Source organism: Acinonyx jubatus, chromosome E2 (genome assembly GCF_027475565.1).
Source record: "Acinonyx jubatus isolate Ajub_Pintada_27869175 chromosome E2, VMU_Ajub_asm_v1.0, whole genome shotgun sequence".
Taxonomy (NCBI): Eukaryota; Metazoa; Chordata; class Mammalia; order Carnivora; family Felidae; genus Acinonyx; species Acinonyx jubatus.
In genome coordinates, this window is record NC_069396.1 from 15270453 (window position 1) to 15295644 (window position 25192).

Here is a 25192-nt window from a genome sequence, read left to right on the forward strand (position 1 = left end):
GGGATTCTCTCTCTCCTTCTGCCCCACCCCCCACTTGTGAGTGTGCACACGTGCACGCTCTCTCTCTCAAAATAAATAAACTTAAAAAAATAAAGTCTAATATATTAAGCAAACAAACAAAAATGAATGAATACCACAAGCTCAGATCATAAAGAGCTCACGATCCTGTTCGACAACTACAGAAAAAGGATCTTCAAGTCTTCTCCAATCTTCATATAATAAGAGAAAGCAATTACGTTATGTGTTCTTTAGCTTTATGATGTGGGGACTATATCCCTGATCCACAAGGCAAATTGGGGTTTGATCACAAATCTGACAACTAGGTGTTCACCATCTATGTGCCATACTTCTCTAGTCTGCCAAACACAGAGAACGTCAAGCCAGAAAGTCTGTGGGAGCCTAATGAAAATGCTCGGATATCCCCTGAGAAAGGCACTATGCAATTTTTTTTCTTAAATCATGATCATGATTCTGATAACAGAGGTGCTTCCCTCATTGGCACAAAAGCTAAAAGTGAAACAAAGCAAGATGATTCACACAGCCACTTTGCAAGAATAATACGCTCTAGAAGGTATTCTCAGTAGTGGTGAAAGAATGATTTGCTCCTTAATCTACATTTCCACTACCCTTTATCCATACCTTGATGAGAATTCTCATCACATTATGCCACAGCTATGTGATTATGTATGGCGTCCCTTCTCGAAGAAAGTGAGTTCTTTACTTTTTTGCTCATTCTGTATCTGCCTTAGTTTATCTTCGCTAATTTTGTTACTGCGTGAAAAAATATTTTCTCAACTGATGTGGTCCCTTTCCCCCTCTTACAATTTACAATATAAATTCTCAAAGCCAAGACCTCTGTATTACTGGAACTCAGGCGAGTCCAGATATACACCACACCCTATATCTATTTTTGCTTTCCAACATAAAAATAGTTTGAATGGTTTGTTTCCAATTGTGAGGCAGAATTCTGCCTGCAGTGACTTTAAACAGCCAAGTTATACTGAAAGTGGCCTGGAAAAAAAAAAAAGGTGGGGAGTGGCGGTGGGGGAGGGGAACAGAGGACTCTGGAAAAGCCCACATAGCTGCACAATTCCCATCCGTGTGTGAAACGTAAAACCAAAAATGGTTTCCGTTGGCAAGAATGTGAACCACAAAGAAGCCATGCGAGCCAGGCTCCCAGCATTCATTCCCTCACACACACCCTACTGCAATGACAAATTTACTTTTGGGTGAGGTAGAAAAATGGAACCAAATGCCAAAAGGACATAGACTTCGGCTGAAATAACTTCTGTGGAGGATGGTGGTGAAGAATAGCCTGGTTTCCAGCCCAACACAGAGCTGGGATGGGGGAGCCACTCAAAGGTACCCATTCGAATCTGCAAGGGCTCCTCCCTGCTGTCATCACACAGGGCTCTGCCAACACAGCATGATGGACCCTAGTCACACAGGACCAGTGTGGTACTCTAACACCCCACCAAGAAAGGCGGCCTGGTACTGTCTGACCCTCATGGAAAAAGCCTAAGGGGCCCATGTGAACCCCTTAGGCAGGCTCCTAACCCATGCCATCTCCGTTAGTCGGAGACTAGAGGAAATCTTTCTAAGTTACCGGCATTCCAACTTTAGAAATGAATATTCTCTAAGTTTCTGCCCTACTGTGGAGTTCCAGAACTGCAAGAACCTATTCAGTCCAAACCTGCCATTTTACAGATTTTGAAACTGAAGACCAGAGACCTAAGGTCGAGCAGCTAATCTTGGCCTTGAGCCCTGGGCTTCTGACTCCTAGCAGGTAAGTGCTTTTCCAAACATAGTGCTTCCTCTCAGCATGCACTTTCTTTTGTCTTAATGGACTCAATTAAAAAAAAAAAAAAAAAAAAGGAAAATAAAAAGGGATTTTTTCAGCCCCTTTCCAGTCTCTGTCACAGATTACACTTGAGGCACTAAGTTCCCCCATACAATGGCATCCCTATTTATACAAAGCTATAAACAACAGGGAGAATAGGGGGAGGGCTGGTAATAGATTTCCACTAGGATGTGCCTGACCTGCTTTTTTTCAACCTCAGTAATTAGAAAGGCAGTGGGTCTGTAGGAATTATTCATATGCAGCAAGAGCCGTACACTATACATTTATGTTAAACATGTCAAACCCGATTGAAATCATGCCTGCCAGCACCATATTCCATAAACACATTTTTCCCTCACAGTCGCCCAGACCTTGCCGTGCTGCTAATACCTCCTTTAATAGCAATCTTCCATAGATTCAAATCAGGGACGCTCCACTGCACTAATTGCTCTGTGTTAGGTGAGGATCGTGGATTTAAAAAAAAAAAAATTAATAAAATAAAATCCCTTCAAGCCATTCCCCTAGAAAACAACACTCAAACTACAACTCTAACTCAAAATTTTACAAAAATACAAACATGGACATCAGTGGGGGATTGCTGAAGCATTGTCATGTTGTCATTTTCAGTGGAGCTATTGCCCCATCTTTGTTTTTTAAAGCACCAACACCCCCTGGTCATCTTGTCTCAAATTAGTTTAACTAGACCCAGTTTAGTGCTCTGTGGCTGGAAACCATGGCGGCTACAGGATTTAAATAACCACCTTGCTACGACTCTTTGCCAAGAGTTCAATTTTTTCCCCTAATTATTGGTGATAAAGCATCACATTAATTGTATATCACTTAATTTATAGCAATTAATGGTTGATTGGATAATCACTGCATTAATTATTGTTCAGTTGCTGACACTGGGGGCTCTTCAATCTAGAACACACACTTTTAAATTCATAGTGCTAAAAGAGAAAGAGGGATCGTTTTCATGTTTCAAAAGAGAAAACCACAAAGTTGGACGGTGGAAATTGCTGCGCGTTAGAGAAGAGACTCAGCTTCAAAGAACATTCCTGCACCTTCCGTTGGCCCACAAGAGTGCTTTACACTCACCATGAGTAGATGTGACCTCCAGAGGGTTTACCAAGGGCTTGTACATACGTGTACCACCACCTGCCATCATGGAACCCTCACGACCCTCATCATGGAACCCAGATGTGGTGGTGGGTGTCACCCACCCATGTTTTACAAATGAGATACCCAAGGTTCCAAGAGGCCAAGGTCATTTGCTGAGTGCTGGGCTTCCTGACTCCAAATCTAGAGAGTTCTTTCCACTTCACCAACCTGCTTTTAGACTAAGATGTGGACTGACCAGGAGCCACATTCATGGTGAACAATCCCACTCATTTTGCACATACAGGTGGCTCTCATGTTACCGTTACTGCTGTACAACTTTAGGAGAACGCCACTCTCCAAACTCAGAATGGAGATGGAAGCAAGATCAAATGATGACACAGAAAAATCCCATTCTTAGAGAGGTGGGACAGAGTACTGGTAGGAACTCAGGCTCTGGGGCACATGGGTGGCTCAGTTGGTTAAGCATCCAAATCTTGATTTTGGCTCAGGTTATCATCTCAAGTTTCGTGGGATGGAGCCCTGCATCAGGCTCTGCACTGATAACATGGAGCCTGCTTGAGATTCTCTGTCTCCCTCGCTCTCTGCCCCTCCCCCGCTCATGTGTGCGTGCGCACACGCGCGCGCGCTCTCTCTCTCTCTCTCTCTCTCTCTCTCTCTCTGTCTCTCAAAATAAATAAACTTAAAAAAAAAATGAACTCAGGCTCTGCCCTAAACAGTAGGGCCAGTCTACAAGTCTGAACCTCTCTGTGGGCCTCTTGGCAACCCGCATGAGCTCAGCTCTCCCAGACTCAGTTTCCTTCCCTGCACAGTGGCAGGGGGGAGAGAGACTTCCTTGCACAGTGGCGGGGGGAGACAGATAGGGCGGGGTCACTTACAGCATCTCAGAGTGAAGGGTGGGAACCAAATAACATGTGTAAACATGTGTAGGGCTTCCCAAGTCTCTTTCCCATCGTGGTGCACACAGAAAATGATGGCAAACTAGTATCAACAGATGAAGCTGCCACTGACCCTGGCCTCAGGAGCCTCCGCCCCACCTGGCTAACTGAAGGGCTGCAGACATCAGCAGCACTTGTGCATCACTCCCGGCACGCGTGCTGGAAAGGATAGTTGTGACACACCAGAACAGTGCCTGGCACACACTTAAAAGCTCAGTGTACCTGTGATGTGTACTTTCAGGGTGAGTTTTAACTCCTTTTGAGTTTCTGTGGCTGCACTGTCCATATTTAAAGAGCCACATTTCGATTCATTACAATTAAACACAATTTAAAATTTGGTTCCTCACGGGCACTAGCCACAATGCAAGTGCTTAACAGCCACAGTGGCTAGTGACTTTTGCATTGTACAGTGTAGACACTGAACATATTTATCAGCCCAGGAAGTTCCAAGGGACAGCACTGATCTACAGGAACACTGTTCTGATGACTATGGCTGTTCCTAAAAGCCCTGGCTGTTCAGGACTATGTCCCCTGAAAGCAAGACCTGTCATCTCATGGAACACTTGCGATCAGTGGCATTCTGCTCGGGGTCCTGCACCGGGTAGGGACCCAGCCACTGACCGTGGGATTGACGCTACAATGATTCAAGTCACTATCTTGCTTGCTTCGTTGCCAACTGAGGTAAAAGACCTGACATCTAAGTAATAGAAACCCAAAGAGGGTGACCGACGGACACCAAAAAGGAAATCCAGAGTCCTAGTCCACCATAAAAATAAATGACTATGGGGCGCCTGGGTGGCGCAGTCGGTTAAGCGTCCGACCTCAGCCAGGTCACGATCTCGTGGTCCGTGAGTTCGAACCCCGTGTCGGGCTCTGGGCTGATGGCTCAGAGCCTGGAGCCTGTTTCTGATTCTGTGTCTCCCTCTCTCTCTGTCCCTCCCCCGTTCATGCTCTGTCTCTCTCTGTCCCAAAAATAAATAAACGTTGAAAAAAAAATTTAAAAAAAAATGACTAAAAATTTTTAGTAAAGATTATCCATTCCTGCACAAACCCGAAACTACATAATCAATAGCTGAGAAAATGCCAATTATCCAGGCTCATTTGAAATATTATTAATCTGCACCGTGAGCGGCCACTAATCAACAGTACAAATTGTGAAATCACTATTTATTTATTTGCTGGGAGGAAGCACTCCCCATCACATTTAATCAGATAGGAACAGCTCAATTTGGGGAATAAATGGAACAAACGCAGGGTTTTTTTTTTTTATATAAAATAGTAAGGATCCCAAAGAAAGCTAAGAAGAGGTTACTGGCACCTGTATTGATTCCAAGATCAAATCGGCTCAAGTACCTTAATAAAGCCTGTCATTACACACTCAGACAACATAGACAAAATTATGTTTCGGGTCAAAAGAGGATCATTTGCAGGAGTCAGGGAAGAATTTTCCCTTCCCTCTTTACTACTACTGCAACTCGTAAGGTGTACCTCTGAGTTACTCATCCATTCCCTCCCTCTGCCTCTCTCCTCTCTGGCTTTTGGAGAAAAAGCACAGCCTGCTGCTTGAATGAATGAATGAATGAATGAGTAAATGAATGAATGAGAAAGTGAGGCCTTATTAAAGATGTTCATTTTTGGGGCACCTGGGTGGCTCAGTCAGTTAAACGTCTGACTTCGACTCAGGTTGTGATCTCACACTTCACATGAGTTTGAGCCCTGTGTCGGGCTCTGTGCTGACAGCTTGGAGCCTGGATTCTGCTTCGGATTCTGTCTGTCTCTCTCTCAAAAATAAACAAACATTAAAAAAAATTTTTTTTAAAAAGCACGTTTAGTTTTACGGTGCTCCTCATTGCCTAGCGGGTCCACTAGCTTGGTGTAGACACACACCCACTGAATTTATAAACACCCTGAATGTCATTTAATTGAACAAAGCTTGCCCTAAACCAGCGTAAGAATTAGAGAAGCCCAGACCAAGTGTTTGGGACAGCCTGGCGCACAGCAGGAATCCTGCACATGGCAGTTACTTTCTGTTGTTTACTGTGTCCGTAGCACACAGAATGCAGGAAACACACACCAAATATCATCTGCACGATCCTCCTAAGTTCTCATATGTTGTTCCCCCTCAGCTTCTCAAAATTCCTAGCAGCCACATGCTTCCTGGCAAGAGTTTCACATTCACATGAAAGGACCTGAAGAAAAACTGTACTAGCTTTCCTCATCTTATTTATCTAAATTATTAAAACAACAACAACAACAACAACAACAACCTGCCTAATCTAAAGCTTCCTGCTTTCCAAGTAGTGTTCTAAGATTCCCATATTCAAACAATCCTCACAGAGATCCTAGGAAAAGTAGGCACTATTTTTAATCTCCGTCTCACGCGAGGAAACTGAGGCACATAAAGGTTAAGGTCACATAACTAGTAAGTGGCAGAGCCAGGATTAGAATCCAGGGACCCAAACTGTGAGAACAAAGGACAGATGGTGTGGAAGGTGACTGGGCCTTCCAACCGTGCGTGTGAAATCCTCTTCCCCGGTTCACCTCTGAGCAGGTACGTTTAACTGCTGTCTGCAAAGTCCGTGTACATCTCGCCCTAACAGCGCAGCAGAAACTGGGATCTTGGTCTGTGCAAAGCAACACCGGACAATCCTCTGCAGTCGAGGCCCTGGAGAACAGACATCCGTGCCCTGCCTCCCCGTCTGCCCTTGCAACTCTTCCCAGGGTGCTCGGCCCCCTCCCTCAGCGCCTCTGGAGCGCAGGCCCCTGGCCACCACAGAGTCCGGCTCGAAAGGGGACGATGAGCAGGATGGACACTGAAGTCCACCCAGCGTGCCCGTTCACCCACTCTGCTGGGTCCTGTTGCTGTGTCCCAGGAAACACTGAAGAGGCACATTGCCTATTCCGCCCCCTCCCTCTTCAAATTTGGAAGCTGTTAAGCTGCCTCTCAAATTTCTCTTTTACAGACTGAATAGCCCCAATTTCTTCAGCCTCTTTTCAGAGGCAATATTTCTCAGCTTTCAGTCATTTTCATGGCTCTCCCTGGCCTCTCTCCAAGATTCTGTATCTTGTTTAAATAGTGAAGGCCAACACTGAACATGATTTAAGAACAGCCGTGCCTGGAAAAGTAACAAAGGCCCAACCAATACAGACTCCAGAAGGTAAATATTTTCTCGAAAAAATACAAAGTATTACAATATTAATAACAAAAGGCCTTAAGAATTAGGTTGACCAAATAAAATAATTTCTGTTCCCTGTCATATCATTTCCTCTAATAACTGTGGTGGTTTCTGGGAGACTTATCTGTCCTGAGAAGTCTTCTCAGAAACAACTTTGCCACTTCTCAAAACACCCAAGCTTTTCTTCTCAGTCTCCGCTCTTCTTTCCTCCAATACAGCAACCCCATCATCACGAGAGATGCCTGTTCCCCTTCTCACAACATCAAGTTTTCCAGAAATAGCACTTCCTTTCCCGACTTCAACTTCTTCTGCTTTTGGTAACACGTCCTTCTGCCTGGCTTCACTGCCTGCCCCACTCTGGGCGCATTTCAGGGGGTGGGCGCTGGCCCTGGGGACAAGGTAGGACACAAAATGTGCAGAGCCCATCCAGGCCCCTGAATGCAGGATGGAGCCCACCCTTCACTGCTGACCCCTCAGAGTTTTGGGAGTGATCCCAGTCAAGGTCTGCAGGACAAAGCCTTCCACTGGGCCTAGGGGCAGGAGGACTAGGGGACTGGACCTTCCATGGAGGAAGAGTCACATCGAGGACAAAGCAACACTGGAGAAATGTGACCTCAAAAACACAGAAGCCCCTGGCACAGAGCCAGACACCTGGATGCTCAATAAACAAGCTGGCTCTTGGGCCATTTAAAGAAAAAGCTTTAAAAATTCTTCAATACAACCAGACAGAAGGAGAATGATGCTGACCATTCAAAAAAGCAAAACCCAAATCCTTCTCTCGCTGCACAGAGCCAACACAGTTTTTCTGGACACATTAAGGATGCATCTGCTCCCTGACCCGTCGGCCTCCCTCTTCCAGGAGAGACAGATGTCAGGGCCCTGAGGGCAGCGCACACGCTACCTGTCCACTTGCTCTGGTCTTTCTCGCCTCCACTCTCCTGGTCTTTAGCAAGCTCCTCTGGGTCAGCAGGCGCTTCACTGGGCCCTTCAACATCTTCAATGGCTTCTTCTGAAACAGAAGAAAAGCAAAATGTCAAGGATTAAAAGTAGACAGAAGATGAAGGATTCTTGGTTCCTAGTCCAAAGAATCACCAAGCACAGCACACAGAGGCCAACGACTGTGCCTCCTCTCTCCCTATGGCCCTCGAGAGGCTGACTGCACTCCGGATGTGCTGAGGTCTAGGGAAGCAAGTGGAGCCTTCCCTTTCCTACTCACTGGCATGAGAATGACTCGCTCTAGACATGGGGACATTAGGTATTTCTCTCAATCCTGTTGAAGAAATAACTCCATCTAAATGCCTTAAGTTGCACGTGTCTTTTCCACCCGAAAATGCAAAACAGGAACCACATGGTAGCTCTTGCTTGGCTCCAACCCCAGTGCGTTATGGATTTGAACTAGACTAGACCCTACCACTGACCCTTCAGAGGCCTCACAGTGCGCAGGCCAGACCACGGCAGGAGGGTTTTTTTTTTTTTTAAGTCACTCATAGTCTCAAGAATCACAGAATATCACTGAGAGGATTTTGTTAATGTGAAGAGTTCTAGAAAACAAACAACATCTGTAGGTGTGCCAGGCATCAGTGGCAAGGTGCTAGATTCGTAGAGAAAGGGGGAAAAATTGTAACAGAATCATATATTTTCCTTTTGAAGTCAGTCCATTCTTTACCCACCAATGGTTTAAAACTAGCCACGGAAATTCTCTCCAGCTCAACACACAATGCTTTGATAGAGACAGAAGAATGGTCATTTCAAACACAAGGTTACTCAAGTTGGGAGGAAGAAGAGAGATATTCTAAATGCTGAGGCAAAGAAAGCGAGACATTTCTCTCTCTTACTTTCCTGGTCCTCAGGATCATTATCCAAAACATTCATTAAGAATGGATTAAACGAGGGACACATGACTGGCTCCCTCTGTGGAGCAGCTGGATCTCGAGGTCGTGAGTTCGAGCCCATGCTGGGTGTAGACATTACTTAAAAAGAAAAAAGAAAAAAAGAATAGGCTAAATGAATGAATAAGGCGGGCAAAGCAAACAGAGGTGGGTGAACAACAAAATTGTTAGCAGATTTTGAAGAGCACACCTTCCTAGGTATAGAGACATGAGAACCTGACTGCCCACATTAATCACTGGGGTCGGCACTAGACTGGGTGCACAGGGACTAGGTACTGGATTTGGGGCTCAGACCAATGTCACCCTAGGTCCCTGGAGCCATGACCCTGCTTTTCAATGTTTCAAGGTGTTACCTTCCCCAAACCTCCAGAAAATAGCTTCTAAATTTCATCACACAAAGAAAGTAAAAGGAATTAAAAGTAAATTGACCCCAGAAGCTTTATAAAACACTTGAGGAAGAAAGTATCTGTTTAGAGTCAGATTTTCCTAATTCTTCCCAAAAAGACAATGGAAGTCCGAGGACTGGAAAACTGAACGAGGAGTCAGGAAACATTCTTTCTTCATTACCACCACAAGGGCATTTATGAGGCAGTCATGAGGAACACAAATGAAATAAGATAGTGCTTATTTTCATCTGCAAATAATAGGCCTCCTTATGTAATTTCCATGTCTCCTTTGGTCATACTGCATAGGCAAGGTAACATCAAGTCTCCCCATACCCACACTTAGTTCAAACAGAGAAAAATCTGGCAACCATGGTTTGAAGTCAATCTGATATACAGTGCCATATTAATACTGTACATGGTGTAGGAGAGAAAAAAATTTACATACAAGCATTATTAGAGAATAACACGTAAATTACACAGTATTATAGATGCATAATCTTAATTGTGTCAGGGCAGAATGTCCAATGCACATTTTTACACTTTTGATAAAACTGTTCAACACTGTGATTATAAAATTCATCTTTGAATGGTGATACTAGAATTCAGTCAATCAATCTTAAATTGGGTCTACCCAAAGGAGCTAAGGTTCTTAAAATATACTCATTTGTCCCAGTACATGCTGTGATACAAACTATGTCTAGTAATGTAAACATTAAATTTGATTTGATTATGAAGAGATGGCTGAATGGCCCCTCCTCTCCATCACACACACACTTCACCTTTGATGGAGACAACCTGACATCTAGCAAATAGACAAAACCCTGATGTGGTGAACAGTGCCTGAAGTGCTTCTCTACAAAAGAAGGAACGAATTTGCCCACTGGGAGGCACCTCCAAAGGCCAGCACCCTTCTCCTCACCATCATGTGGGCTGCAGCCATCCAAGCAGAGAGTTAAGAACTCACGGTCACTCTGGCACTGACCCCACTTCTTTAGCCTCTCCAAACACATCTTATTCAGAAGACAGAGAGTGTGAAGAATAAGCACATCGGTGATGCACTGAACAAGGAAACCGCACAGTGCTTTGTGAATACTCCTGGAGCCCTCATTCTCTAAGCCTCAGTTCTTTGCTTTCTTCCCTCCCTACCCTACTATAAGGAGAAAAGTGAAGGCAGCTAAATTCCACTGGGAAGCTGGAGGGCAGAGGTTAATTCAGGAACTTATTTTGTTTCTCTTTCCCTCCCTCCGCCTTTTTTTTTTTTTTTTAAGATTTAAAAATCAAATCCTCTTCTTTTTCAGCTCCCACTATCATTTGTCACTCATTCACTAACAGGCTGTTATATGCTTGGTGGAAGAATAAATGATTAAGAAACTCCTGGAAGAAGAAGTTATTAGGAAACAGCTTCCTTTGCAAGAGGACCAGTGTCACCCCCAACGGAAAACCAGGTCCCATTCGGCTGAGCAGGCACTTCGCTGCAGTTCCACCTATGACCTACAGGTGTCGCCCTCTGCATGGCAAGGCCTGGAAGGGCAGCTAGCTGCAGGAAGCAGACACGTCTGGGCCGCCCAACCTGAGCATGTGGAAATAATATACGTCTTCAAGTGAACTGTCTGGTCCTGGGGAAATAAAATAGGACATTCATAAGCAGTTACACCATCTGTCTTTATACCATCATCATCAACAGCAAGAGGAAAAATAGCTCTTTAAAATGGATGAAAGCCCAGGCTGACAGTAACCAGAAAACTGTGAGCTCTGAATACCAATAAAGCCAGAAAAATGATTAAAAAACAGAGATACAAAGTACGAATTTGTCTGGAAAGCTCAGACCCACAATGCTTTGCAGGCGGGGTCTGTTTGATTGGTTACGAAAGCCTAAAGAAAGCCCACTCACTAAGACCCAGGCCTCGCCTCATCCCCCTGCACTGGAACCACATGGGGACCAGGGGCGCGATGGCATCCAGCGTTTTAACAGAGCGTATCCACACTCCGCGCTGCTGGCACTGGTTATCCAGCCTGTATTCCCTTTAGGAATGTGTATCTGACACCCACGCATTGACGGAGCACGGGGTTGGGGGGAGGGGGTGGCAGTTTCTCACAGTTCACAGATTGCATTTTCCACCCGTGAGCTCAGTGGCAAAGGGCCGGGGTCATTACAGGCGTCGATGTTTTAAATATATATATAATACCAGCTACTGGCAGATGGTGGGAACAAGTGAAGACTTGAAGGGCCGACGATCTGGTTTTATCTGGAAAATCCTGTCTTTCCCTCCGATGACGAAGTTGCTGCCCTTCCCTAAGACACCCAGCAGCCACTTTGCCATGTTTAAGGCTGCAACAGACAAATCAAAACCATCTATTCTCCAAGAGTCTAGCGGTATTTCAGAACCAAGCAGAACACCCCAGGAATGTTTTTTCAAGGGCAGAGTCAGGACCTGGGTGAGGAGGTCATCTCTGCTCCCTGCGCCCCCCCCCCACCCCCGTTCCTGCCAGGGGGCAGCAGGCCCAGCGCAACCCAGACAGAACGTCTGCTTTTCAGAAGACTTCAGAGAAGGTGCTTCTAAACCCGCTACAGCAGAAGGCGACTTGGATGGATACACCCCACAGTGGCCCTCAAACCGAGGCACCCCTCCTATGTGAATGTATTTTCATGTTAAACGGCTAGGAAAACACAAGCAAATCTTGAATAACTGTGAAGTCTTCCTGGTATCTCTTCTGCCTTCAAACTCCACATAAAACTTCAGCCTCCATTGGCTGAAGGTCTTTAAAAAAAATCTATTTCCATCACTACCTCCTTTTGATGATGGCTTCTCCCAGACAGCACTGACTAGCACTCGGGCCAAACCTAGCCCTGCTCATTCATGTCTCCTGGCTAAGGACAGAGCCCTCAGGTGTAAGAATTTCAGCAGCTACATATATTCTAAGAGGGAAGGGTTCTTGGGTGCAGCTAAGGTTTCTGAGGAGATGATACTACAGCTCCAGAAAGTTCCCCTTCAGTCAGGGTGGTTTTGCTTACCACAAATGCGAACGGTTGTCTTAACACACCTTCTACGTATCATGTTGGCGAAGGTGACTGCGAGATTCGCGACTTAGGGTGAAACCTGCTCCCAGAGGAGGTGTGCGTGCCAAGTGGCAGCCCCGTGGAGATTTGCAACAATTTTATGAACAACCTGGAAACGGGTATGTGAAAGGAGCACCGCGCAGAAGCAAGCACAGACGTGGCATCATCATACAGTCTGCACTCACCCTGGCCGCATGCACTCCCCAAATGCGATACCCAGAGAACTTGCCAGTTGCCCCCAAAACCAATACCGTTCACCAAATAACTGGGGCCGGGAGCTGCGTCCACTGGGTGTTTTTTACCAATTGCTTACAGACTTGAAGGAAGGGGAGTCAATCAATGGCTAAGACTAGTCCCTCTGTTCCTAACTCTTAACAGGATAATGTAGAACAATTCAAACCTTCCCCCAAACCTGACAAAGCTCCCAATAGTGCCTCATTGTGACAGAATTTTGGAAATTCTCCTAAGAATCAGGGTGTCTGTACCCAAGGCTCTCAGGCGATCACGTTACTTAAATAATACAACAATCTGGGATCCCTGAAGAATGAAACTGTTCTTTCCTTTTTCTTTGGGGTGAGCCATATTTGAGGGTGGGGGTGAAATAAAGTGCATTTGCCTGTCGGCAGGCTCAAGAGCTGAGAAACATTAGCTGTCATGAACCACAATCAAATCAGGTTTGAAATATTTAGCAGTGGCTTGGAAAATGCGGTGGTGCAGCTCTGACAGGCGAGATGTGCACAGACACCCACTTTCCATTATAATGGAAATATCAGGCCTGTTCTGAATATGTATAACCCAGAAAAATGTATTGATTTTTCATTCGGCATTAAAAAAAATGAAATAGCCTGCAGCTGTCAAAAGCCTTTTGTTAAAAGCTCATCTTTCCTGGAATGAGGTTTACCAGAAACAAGTTTTAATTGTATATAGGACCTCTTCTTTGAAAAACAAAATAACCAATCTGCCTACTTTGAAGATAGGGTTAAAGCTTTTCCTTTCTCCACTTTCAACCTAATTAACCAAGGACAACCGCAAAGCAAGCAAGGCCTGCAAACATGAGGGCCAGCAGGAGTACCACGGAAGGTGGCAGCCACTTAGGCTGGGATCTCTCTTGGTGGAGAGCAGGAGGGACTCCATGACTGTGTCTTGTCTTCTTATTTCTGTAACTCGTGTGCAGGTGCTGGACCCTGTGGCCATAGACTCAGTGTAGGACACTGTGGCCAATCTGCTGTCTTTTTGCAAGGTTGGTTGGTGCAATTGGAAAACAAGGGCAGAACCCTCCAGCGTGCCCAGTCCTCTTGGCCTTTTGTTATCCACAAGAAACCTCTACTGGCTGTATATACTCTACAGAACATGCATGCTTTCTTTTGCAAACACAGGTCAAATCAAATGCCACTATGTAAAAGAGGACTGCTAAGGTCTACACCACTTGTTTCTCATAAGATCTAGCATGTTAAAATTCTGCTAAAACAGTAACTTGTAACAGGATGTGATTGACAATGCTGACGGACATCCAACCTTGCTGCTCCCAGCTCTTCACCCCTAGTCTTGTCTTGCCTCTCAAAGCCAAGGAAGAAGAGGTAAATGGCAGCAACTTTCATAACTATGGCATTCTCCCTCTGTGACATTTTGGCGAGTGGGATCTCACTGAATGGTGACCACGGGGCCTAGCAGCGGGTGATTCTCCATGTGCCCCAGGCTTGTTCCCAAATGCACAGAACACCCAGATACAGGATGCAGCAATCCATTCTGCACCATTCCCAAACATATTTCCTCAAACATTTACTCCATGGTTTTATTCCAATGGTGTCTTTCCAGCCCTGACGGCGTGGCTGGAAACTGCACAAGACACAGCTTCGAGTGATGAGGTTTTCTGGTTGACAAATACCGCAGCCCCAGAACATTTCCCCCCTTAGATCAAGGTGGTTTTGCTTACCACAAATGCATATCGTTCTCTTAACACACCTTATACTTAGCATCTTGATAAAGGTGACTGCATGTTTTCATGCGGACACATGGAACAGGAAACGTAAAACCTCCTTCAAAGTTCTTTGTGGGTAATCACCTGAGTATTACTTTTCATTGCAGGCAAAATGTGTCCATTCCATTTTCTACATCTTAACAGGATACTGAGGGAAATACCAAATCACCAGATGAAGGGTCCAGAAATCCATACTGACACTGGCAAGTGCAACATTTTGAAATATAACCCATCACAGTCCAGGCAGGCAAGCTTAAAGGGGCAAAGAATGAGGGTGAGGGGGTACAGCAGGCCCCCAGGGCTTCGAGGCTGGAGCATTCGTTTATTCACCTTCTCAAGAGAAGATTCCGTTTCTTTTCCGGCCGACATCAGAACTCCAGTGCAGTAGCAGAGCCCAAGGTGAAAAGGAGGCTCCCCACACAGATGACGGGCAAACGGGCCTCCCGCACTCCTGCCTGCCCAGGCCTCCCTGAAGTCCCTGCCTTGCACAGGATGTAAAGGACAGAGCACCCTCCTGGCGGCCCTTGTCTTCACATCATCCATTTGCTTACCACCCTAAGCTCCGAGCCAGGCCAGGCCATCCTGCCAAGGACCCTTCTCTACCAACTGGGGAGAGCTATCGGGGTGGGGACAGCCTGGTGCTGCTGCGGGGAATGTGCCCACCCTGGTCCCTTTTTAAAAAATAACGTGGCCAAAGCGCTAGCCGGTTGTTTTAAACAAAACTGCCTTCTAAAGGTGACATTTCTACACATGGACGTCACTCCTCTGAGAGGAAGGGGGATGTGAGCAGTAGAGGAAGCGGAGGACGCGCTCCACTGGAGATACACTCCCTTTCCCCCCAGGGATGAGCGCAAATCCTTTAAGTGATCATTTTCCCACAAGAATTCTTTTGACCACTAGGTGTTCACTTACCAAATACACCTGGGGCCACAGGGCCTGGAGTTTCTGGACAGAGCCTGGAAGGTGGAGGGGGGCCGGCCAGCCTTCCGAGAGGGGCTTCGGGAGAAGCCCTGCAGGAAAACCCAGTGCTGGAGGACCTCGGCCTCCCCACTGCTCCACCCTTGACCCTGTTTCCCTGGCCACCACCCCCACGACCCTGCCTTCTGGCAGCAGGCTAAAAGAATCAACACTCTGAAGGCAACTCCGGGTATTATTAAAATGAGTAATTGGAGAATAGAGACCATTTATGCTTTTGTATATTTGAAGATCGTGCCACTGTTTATAGAAACGAGAAAAATGGGGATTGTGTGGCAGGAGGGAGGCTGGGGAGGCCGGGCATGCTGCAGCCCTGCGCAGCCCCTGCTGGGTAGAGCAAGGTCAGCCGCAGCAAGGACGCAAGCCTGGGGGAGGCTCTCCCTTTGCTTTTTACTTAACTTCACCTCCACCTTGCGCACTGACAGGAGAGTGCGTTTTATGGGTCCATCGCCACCAGGGCCTGTTTAGGCCTCCCAGAGAAAATTTCCCCTCTTTGAGCTGTTCTCCTAAGCAAACGGCACACAGAAAGCCAGAGCACAAAGTGAAAAATGCTGCCGTTGTGTGGCGAGGGACAGGTCCTGCCATTTTCCCTCTCCTGGGCGAGGCCACTTGGTCAATCGGAACAGTCTGTCAAAACCGCGCTAAAATTAAGGGGGTGGGTGGGGGTCAAGGGAGGAGAAAAAGGGAGGAACCGCCTACAGCCAGGATTGCAACAAGTTCCATTTATCTGTGTTCTTAGCAAAAGCACCTGGGCTGCCCCCTGCAGAAACGCAGAAAAGGATAAAAGCCAATGTGCGGTGACAGAGCACAACGGAACTAAATATGTCCGCTGACTCGCCTGGTGGCTATTCACAGGAAGAGTTTGCTTTCTTGCTTTTCTTTTCTTTTCTGTTCTTTTCTTTTCTTTCTTTCTTTTTTTTTTAATAACTGAAAAATGTGAGTTTCAGTTTGTAAAACACAAACCCAACCCTGAAATGGTTTCGAAATCCACACTCCACGGGAAATCCAGCTCTGTCCCAGAACTCTGAGGAAACTGAATTCAGCAGGGATTAGCTCCCCTGATTTCTCCAGGGCCAGGACTGGTGCTTTGCTTCCACACATGAAATGTAAAAAAGGGCAAATTCCCTGAGCATGTTTGTAGCGGAGCGTGATGGGATTGTGTTGTCATTTATGGGAAATAATCGCAGACCCATCTCTCCCCTTCTCCCCCCCCCCCCCCCCCGCCATTTTCCAGTCCAAATAACCATGAAAAATTACACTTCAATGTCAGGGCGACGACAAAGGAGGCGCGCTCTCTGGGAGCTCAGCGGATTTGCAGGGGTTTTTCCTTTCTTTGGACAAAAACTACCTTCAATTGTACTTCATTTAAAACGTGATCTAACAAATGCATTTTGACAAGTTCCTTTCTCTTTTTCTCCCTTCTTTCAAACAGTATTTTGCACAGTTTAACCTCACACCAAACTGGAATGTTCTGGAAAGAAGAGGCATGCAAAATAGAAGGTTCTTGAAACCAAGAAGGGTGTTTTATTTCCCCCTCTGTTAAAAACAAAGTAGTAGAGGAAAATAATGAGTCTAACTCAGTATGCTACTGAGAATGAGCGGGGGGAGGGGACAGAGTAAGTCACAGGGTCTTAACAACAGACTATTTGATGGGCAAAGGTGAAAAAAGCCAAGGTCAGTAAAAAGAGGAAGGCTTTGATGGAGGAAGAAGGGGACTCAGAGGTTTGCTCTTCGGAACAAACTATCTTGTGGACTTGGAAGCATCATCTAAGGCATCTGGAAGTACAGTCAGAAGTGGGTGTTCCTGCTCACATGGGATGGGGCGGGGAGGTCCCACTTCCCTCCTAGTCCCCCTCCTCTACAGAAAAGGACATCTTTCACCCAAACAGATCTGCCTGAAAGCTTTTTAACATTCCAGGTGTGAGACATAAGCAGTCCCTACAAGCATCTGTCTTTCAGTAACACTCTGCTTGAAATAAACACTGCCAGGCTTCCATGGCTGGAGAGGAGAAGACAGGATAGATAAACACACATGAGTGATAGAAAGAGTGTAAATAAAAAAAAATTAACAGTTTCCATTAAAAAGACTGAAACCACCCTTCTGAGTTGAAACTCACTTGGCTTGTCAGGGAGATATCTTATGCTGGAAGGAAGGAAGGAAGGAAGGAAGGAAGGAAGGAAGGAAGGAAGGAAGGAAGGAAGGAAGGAAGGAAAAGAGGAGAGAGAGAGAGAGAGAGAGAGAAAGAAAGAAAGAAAGAAAGAAAGAAAGAAAGAAAGAAAGAAAGAAAGAAAGAAATTCCTATTTATTTTTAATTGGAAAATGTTGGAAATACACGAGTGAAAAAAACGTCAAGGAAGGCTTGTAAGTGTACTTAAGCATCTATATACAAATGAAGGTGTGTGGGAAACGAACAGGATGTACCAGGAGTGGTATTAGATGATGGTGATTAGAACCTAATGGGTATAAGTGAGACCTTGTGGGATGGCTCTTGTACTGGGAATGTCAAACGCTGAAGGATGCTATCTGTACAGGAATGACAGCAAGGAAACGAAAGGCAGAAGGGTGGCTGGACAGGCCCAAGGTGTTTACGACAGTGGGGAGATGTGATTTGACGATGCCCAAAGGAATGATGGAATATTTGGGGCGAAGATATGCAAAAAAGAAAACTGAAAGACAAACAGGTAAGTATCTTGTTCCTGGCCATCAAAACAAACAGCACACCATCAAGACAATACGAAGCCATGACTCCAGGAGTCTAAGTCACAGACCAACACGAATGAGGGGCTGAATTCCCAGCCTGTTGATGGCCTCAATCTTAATGCTCACAGTGTCCAAAGGGTCTGCAGCCTATTGAGAAATCAGCCTTGGCCCCTGTGAAGCACAGGGTGCTTGCAGAAATAGTAGTGTGCTCCCACCCGAGGACAGGAGAGTGATGGACTGCCTGTCAGTGAACTTCATTTTGCATGATCATCAGCCACTTATGTGCACAGCTGGTAAAACAAGCTGATTCATAAAAATAAAGCACAAACAAAGGCTGACACTTTCCAAACCAAATGCAGGAAACAGACGTCAGGCCAACTTCAGGCAACCCGGCACCCAAGAAAGCACCGGCTAAACCTGTTCTTCCTTGGACAGACCTGCACGTGCACAAAGGTCACCGCAGGTGTTAATGGCACTGCCAGCTGCAGAGTCTAACCCTAGGGATACTTATGAACCCTGGAGATGGCCCAGGCCTGGGTCTTTAGGTGCCTACCATGCATACATTGCCTGGTACAAGTGGAGAAGGGCCTGCCTCTGCCAGAAGCATTTACGGTCACACCTGAGACATTTAAGGATGTGTCTACACTTGGAAAGTAAAAAACTGGGCCATTCTCCAAAACCATCAAGTCCCCAAGCACACTTCAGTCTGAAACAACCAGGCAGCAGCAGCAGCAGCATGTTTGAGCTAACATTTCCTCGGAAACTGCAAGGAAAGTGAAGCAGGAAGCTGAGGTACAGAGAAAATCCAAGGGTTCATGTTCAAAAGCTTTCCTGCATCCACGTGAGAAAAAGCAGATGGGACTGCTAAGTTGTCATTTTTAACATGCACCTTGCACAGCTCTTCTGTGCCCAAAGGGAGAAAGAAAATTCTTGGCTCTTCCCCCTCCTTTTGAGTAACTTCCAAAGTTATGCCAGTGGTTGAATACAAAACCTCTGCATTTTTAAACTTTGGATATTACAAAATACCCCCACCAGCAGCACACCAGCCCTTTCATGGTGATTTTGGCTACGGTAACCCATCTCCAAATCTTCAGAGCTACTAACTGTGTTTTACCCTCAGTCTCAGGATTGGGTCCATCTACTCAGCCTTCCCTCCTGTGAGAGGTGTCTTCCACCTAAGAACAGGCTAGTATCCCCGAAAGGGAATGCAGTCCATTACGCACCCCAAATTAACACTGTAACGGTATCTTTAAATTTTTTTTGAATGTTTATATTTATTATTTTTGAGACAGAGAGAGACAGAGCATGAGTGGAGAAGGAGCAGAGAGAGAGCGAGACACAGAATCCGAAGCAGGCTCCAAGCTCTTAGTTGTCAGCACAGAGCCTGACGCAGGGCTGAACCGCTAGACCATGACCTATCCGAGCTGAAGTCGGATACTCAACCGACTGAGCCACCCAGGCACCCCGTGTAATGCATCTTAAAGCCCAAAAATGCAGTCATAATCATCAAGACAAACGATTCAATAAAAGAACTCAAATTCTAGACTCTTTAATAGCAGGAACAATTGAAAACAACCAATACGTGAAACCAAAGAGAAAGAAAACATCTCCATGAGATGAGAAGGTCATCAAGGATCTGAGCAGAAAGTAACTGGTACTTGGGACAGTTAGGAATAAGGGATCTGGAGAAACTGACAGCACACAGTCATACTTTATGGAAATAATTTTGGATGTCTACACTCTTCTGTGTACATGCTGCACCTGGAAAAATTACTAGAAGCTCTTGTCAGGGAATACCTTACGTCGGAACTATCCCCACACTTCCAGAAGCAGACAACTCTTTCTAAGGGAATATGAACCCCGGGCAGAGACAGAATATGGAAGTAAAGCCTGCAACAAATCAATGGTTTTGCTTCACTTTGTAAGGCCAAGAATGGTGGCAAGAAAGGTAAGAAGCAATGAAAAAACTAGTTAAAAGGCAATACAATCTTGAAGATGAGGCTGCCCAATGATTAGGAAGAGAAAAAGTGAATGAGTTCTCACTTACCAAGCAACAATTTTAAATATAAAAAGTAAGAAGAGGAGGGGGAATAAGAGGATTTAGACAGTCATCAAAGAGCAACTTTCCAAAAAAAAAAAAAAAAAGTTTGCATCTTTAAATTCAGCATCTACGATGGCAGGTGGGGGAAAGGTCAATTTCTGTCTGAAGAGAGTCTATGAATTGACTCACCTACTGGAAAATTCTGGTGACAAGTATGGAAGAGAAGCATGCAAGCAAACAGATTTAGGAGAGAGAGATACTGGCTGTTTGCAGAAACCCAGTCATCAGAGGGATCGGCCTTTGTTTTGAGGAATTTGGGGGAGCGGACAACAAGCACTTTGATTCTGTAGACCAGGAGACCAGGACCTGGAGAGGGGTGGGGGGCTGGATGTCCCCAGGGTGAGGAAATCCAAAGGAGGATGAAGGGGACAGGTGGTCACATGCTGCTCCAGTGGCCAGCCGGGCAAAGAAACCAACAAAGTCCCATGGAAAAGCTCCGACGTTGAGGCAAGTGGCACAGCTGCTCAGAGCAAGACCTAGTTTTTCTTGACATTCTGAGACAAAAGACATAATAGCAAGGATAAAAATGGGCTCGCCAAGACCACAACAAACCGAAAACCATCTCCTAAGAACCCAGATATCCGTGTATTTAGGCAAGTGGTATCCTGTTAACTTCCTGCCCAGTGGCAACGTGGTACCCAAAATAAAACCGCCACGTTTAAAGACAGAACGAGCCATGGCTCTGGCGCAATGCAGCCCGCCCACCTCGCTCTTTCATCCTTACACACATAAACACACGTACGCTCTCTCTTGTTCCTGCTTTCTCCCTCTCTCCCTTCTTGCTCTTTCTGGAAGGGGGTTGTCCCAGAAGGATTCCTCCCGAATGGCTGGGAGCAGAGCCTGTCAGAGAGCTTCTAGATCAGGGTGAGGTCCAAGGGGCCGGTGCAGCCCCTGGTCCCTGCTGCAGAGAACCAGCAAAAGCCAAGTAATTGCTTTTTCCCCTTCCACTAATAAGCTTTTCAGTGGAGGAAGAATTCAGCTTCCTGTAGTCAACAGACCCTTTTTTCCCTGCCTCTCCTCGCTCCAAATAATCTAAAGTGACTGCAATTTCAGTCCTGGCTCTCTAGCATTCAGCTCCACCGGCTGAGGTCAGAAGGTGTCAAGTGAGGGCTCTCTACTTCTTTTCTACTCTGCCTTCACTCCACCCATGCTTCTTTGTAACTGAGGCAACCTGCCTCCCCAGCCCAGCCATTATGTGTATCACCAGCGCACAGCACACACTGACTTCAGTCAAGATTCCAGGAAATGTTTTGAAGGCCCAGAAAACACTGGGGGAGAGAAAAAAAATCTCTTTGCTGTAAACAACTGATTAGTAATGACCAACTTCAGATGCTCTGGTGACCCGAGCCACTAATTTCCTGGTTTCGAGAAAATGCATCGCAGTACAACATTTGTGTGTGTGTGTGTGTGTGGTGGTTAAACCATGCGGCTGGTTGTGTGGTTTTCGGTTTAGTGGAATGCAAATGACTCTGGTTGCTGAATTTGTTCCTTGAGATGCTGCTGCGCACTCATGGCGCTGGTATCAGGTCTGGCTTCATGTCTGGTGGACGGGCTGCAAGGGGACCTGCCTGGGAAAACTCTGCCCCACCCCCTCCCCTGCCTCATCTCCCAGATGAATGAAACAGGATTTCAATTAAGAAGGGCAGCAGCAGGGCCTGCCCTCCTCTGCCTTCACCGAGATCTAACGGAGAGCACAGAGATGAAGGTGACCAAACAAATGCACAAGGGTGACGACTAAGTGAGAGGTAGAACAGGTGTGTGACGGGACTGATGGAGGTTCAGTGGTTCCAGTCCCGGGGAGAGCATGAAAAGAGGGTTAACGTCCAAGTGCAAGAGGCCTGCTACTGGAAGAGCAGCTCCACGCAGGGGAAACAGAGGCAGGTCTGCAAAGAGGCTGCTCAGTGGGCCTACAGCCAAAGCCCGTGAGGTTCTGAAGAGAAGGACGGAAGGGGAGAAGCGTGCAGGGAAGGCGTGAACACCTGCACGCACCCCCACCCCCATCACACACACAGAGGAGGGGGATGCTGACTCCTGGCTACAGCCAGGCCTGTGATGGGAATTTATTTCCCTCAATTATGAGCTCTTGTCCCCAGTCTCAGTTCATCAGCACAGTGCAGCCAAGTCAATGAAAGGCTCCATAATGAAGTAATCACATGCATGGGGATGGCCCTGCACCTGCCTGCTGGGCCCTGAATCAGGCTGACATTGGCTCTCCAATCCTCCCAACCCCGTGTGCGCCTATGATCCATGTCAGGTCACCCCCGTCCTGCCCCAGGAGCCTTGAAGCCTGGGTGCCATTTTCTTGACCCAATCACAAAGGCCCTGATTGCAAGGAGGAGAAGGAAGGGTCTAGCAAAGTGGGACTGGTCAGTAGAAAACGTGTTATACTTCCCTTTTTTGCTGCCTGGGAAATCTTCACTGCAGAGTCTGATCATAAAAACCAGTACCGCGTGCTTAGAAAGATGCCATTTGTCTAAATTATTACTATGTAATAACAGTAACTGTGGAATACAACTGTCACACAACAGAAGTAAATTCTATTATTATTCCCATTTCACAGATGAGAAAACTGAGGCTCTGAGAGGTTAAATTAGTGGCAAAGGTCACACGGCCTAGAAGCAGCAGAACAAAGCCAACGCCCATGTTCTTCATGAACACCTTAAGAGCTACTGCATGGCCTTCCCAAGAGAACTTAAACTTCTTCTCATGCTATCCTTCCATCTACCCACCCATCCACCCATCAATCCATCCATCTACCCATCCATGTACCTACCCACCCATCCACCTACCACACGTTCACAGAGCACCTGTTCTAGACAATGACAATACAGCTGGGAACAAGACAGGAAGAGTCCCTGCTCTCAAAGTGCAGGGGTAAAGAAGAAGGTGGAGAAGAAGGAAAGAAGGTGGGGGAGTAAGAAAGACAAAAAGCTGCCGAACAAATGACCATACTGTAAGTCAGATGCTGATGGAGAAGGACGGTAAAGTACGGAAAAGGGAAAAGGGAAAAGGCAATGCTAGGGGTCATTTTCTACGGGAAGCTTGGAGAGGGCAACATTTGAACACAGACCCGAAGGAGTGAGGGTGTGAGCTACAAGGGCCTTCCAGGCACAGAGGAACCGCATGTGCCAAAGCCCAAGGTGGGAGCAAAGACAGAAAGGAGGGCCAGGAGATGAGTCAGGTCATATGGACGAGTTCCTGCAGGCCTTACTGGCTACTGTCAGGCCAGAGGCACTGCTAACACCTAAAGAACTTCTATGAAAATCAGAACAATGTGCTTCAGTTCAGCAGCCCCTCCTCTGGGCAGATGCGGCCTCAGACTCCCCATCCTGCCTGGTAAGTAGAGGCTGGGATGGATTCCCGCCCTTAGCAGAGAGCTGCGTGGGCGAGACATCCTGCTCAGCTTCACACAGTTAGGCTCGAAGAGCTTTCCAGTACGGAGGCTACGGTACTTCCCCAAATCTGCGTGTGTGTGGTGTATAAAACTTCCTTGCGCCTTTTCCTTTACTAGGGGGTGGGCAGGAGCCGACCTTGAGTTGAACAAATGCAAAGACAGGCAGGGGAACCCTGAGCATCCTCTGCCACTGGCCATACTACACCAAGTGGCTGGCCTTGACACCCATGCACCAGAAGGACCCGCCCCACCACTGTGCTCCCAAGCCCCTCCCTGAGAAGCTAAGGCTCGGGCCTGGGGTGAGGAACTACTGGTTCAGCAGGGCTACAGCTCCAACCCAGAAATTTGTCACCCACCATTCCACACAACCCTTCTCGGAAACTTTATTGCCTTTCCACATAAATGAACTTCAACGCACTCTGCAAACTTAATAATCATATAAAGCTACGTAAGCTCAGCAGGGCTGCTATTTCGATGCCAGCTCTTCCTAGTGCAAGATGGATCTGGAGGGTGGGGGAGGAGGCTTTACTTTTCTTAAATGGGCCACTGTGGAAAGAAGTCCACTCTGTTGGCCACAAGAGAAGAGGGGTCTCCCCCTAGTCTCTCACACACACACGCGTGCGCGCGCACACGCTCTCAGCTGCCGCACCGCCACCCTGGGCTGTCTCGGGGTGCAGCCAGGTAGCGAGGTACAGGTAGACCGGCATCACAGGTCTCCTCAGGCAGCACTTGGCCCCGTGCCGCAAACCCGCTGTCTCAGAGTACCCTGGGGCCTCCAAGGCAGAGTAAGTGGGTGAGCCCTCAAGTGTTCTGGGTTCTGTTGTTAAACATTAACGGGTAAATCCGGAGCACCCATGGGTCAGCTGCTCTGGGCGCTGTTTCTCTGGCCAGGAGACAAGAGGAGCTGGATCTCAGCCAGAAGGGAGAGAGGGAGGGGCCCCGAAGAAAACACAAAGAAGCCAGGAGGGGCCAGGAAGGGGGCCAGGAGGAGGAGGCCCTTCTGGGCTTGCTGGGGATCCACAGGAGCGGCCAGGACTGCCCAGAGAGGTAAGGCTAAAAGCCAGAGAGAGACAAGAAGGCACCAAGCAGGGGAGTGCAGGTGATGAGCGAGGAAGCAAGATTCAGAAAACCGGGAGCTGAATGGGACAGGATGCACAATGGGCCAAACCCAGCACAGCTTAAAGCGCCCATGAATTCAGGTTTCCACAGTGACCAGGAGCCTGAGGAGCTGTCGCCCCTTCTCCAGGTCATTCCACTCCAATCATCAGGAGAACTGTGTTTTGGGGAAGGGGCCAGAGCAATTACCAGAGCCTTCACTTCGTTGCTCCCTTTTACAGTACACTTCCCAGAATAAACTGCCCCAAGACTTCATCCATCACCAAAAAAGGCAACTGTAAAAACACTCATGGCCGGCCCCTTCCCACACACCAGCAGGCGCCCTCCCCTGCAGTGGTGGGGGGTGGGCAGGGGTGGGGGCCGTGGGGGGAGGTGGCTCCGCCCGCCCGTACTAATTGCTCTTGCGGATGCTGTGCGGTGTGGGGGCCATTCCCAGCGCCGAGCAGTTAGGAACTTCCCAAATCATTAACCTTTCTCGGAGTGCATTGTACTGGGAGGTGCTCCCTCTGCAGCCCTATTCA

At 47.1% G+C, this 25192-nt stretch overlaps 1 protein-coding gene across 8 annotated transcripts in view; it reads right to left on the reverse strand.

Moving 5' to 3' along the window:
• ZFHX3 (zinc finger homeobox 3) overlaps positions 1-25192 on the reverse strand; it is a 276618-nt gene that overhangs the window by 38871 nt on the left and 212555 nt on the right. For 7 of the 8 annotated variants that reach the window (XR_003426225.2, XM_053210049.1, XM_053210050.1 and 4 more), the window contains one exon: positions 7975-8082. Coding sequence is in view for 7 of the 8 variants with exons in the window: in XM_053210049.1 (XP_053066024.1) it covers positions 7975-8082 (108 nt within the window). In the remaining variant the exon portion in view is untranslated. The remainder of the gene's footprint in view (positions 1-7974; positions 8083-25192) is intronic. The other variant, XM_027076111.2, reaches the window with a different exon arrangement.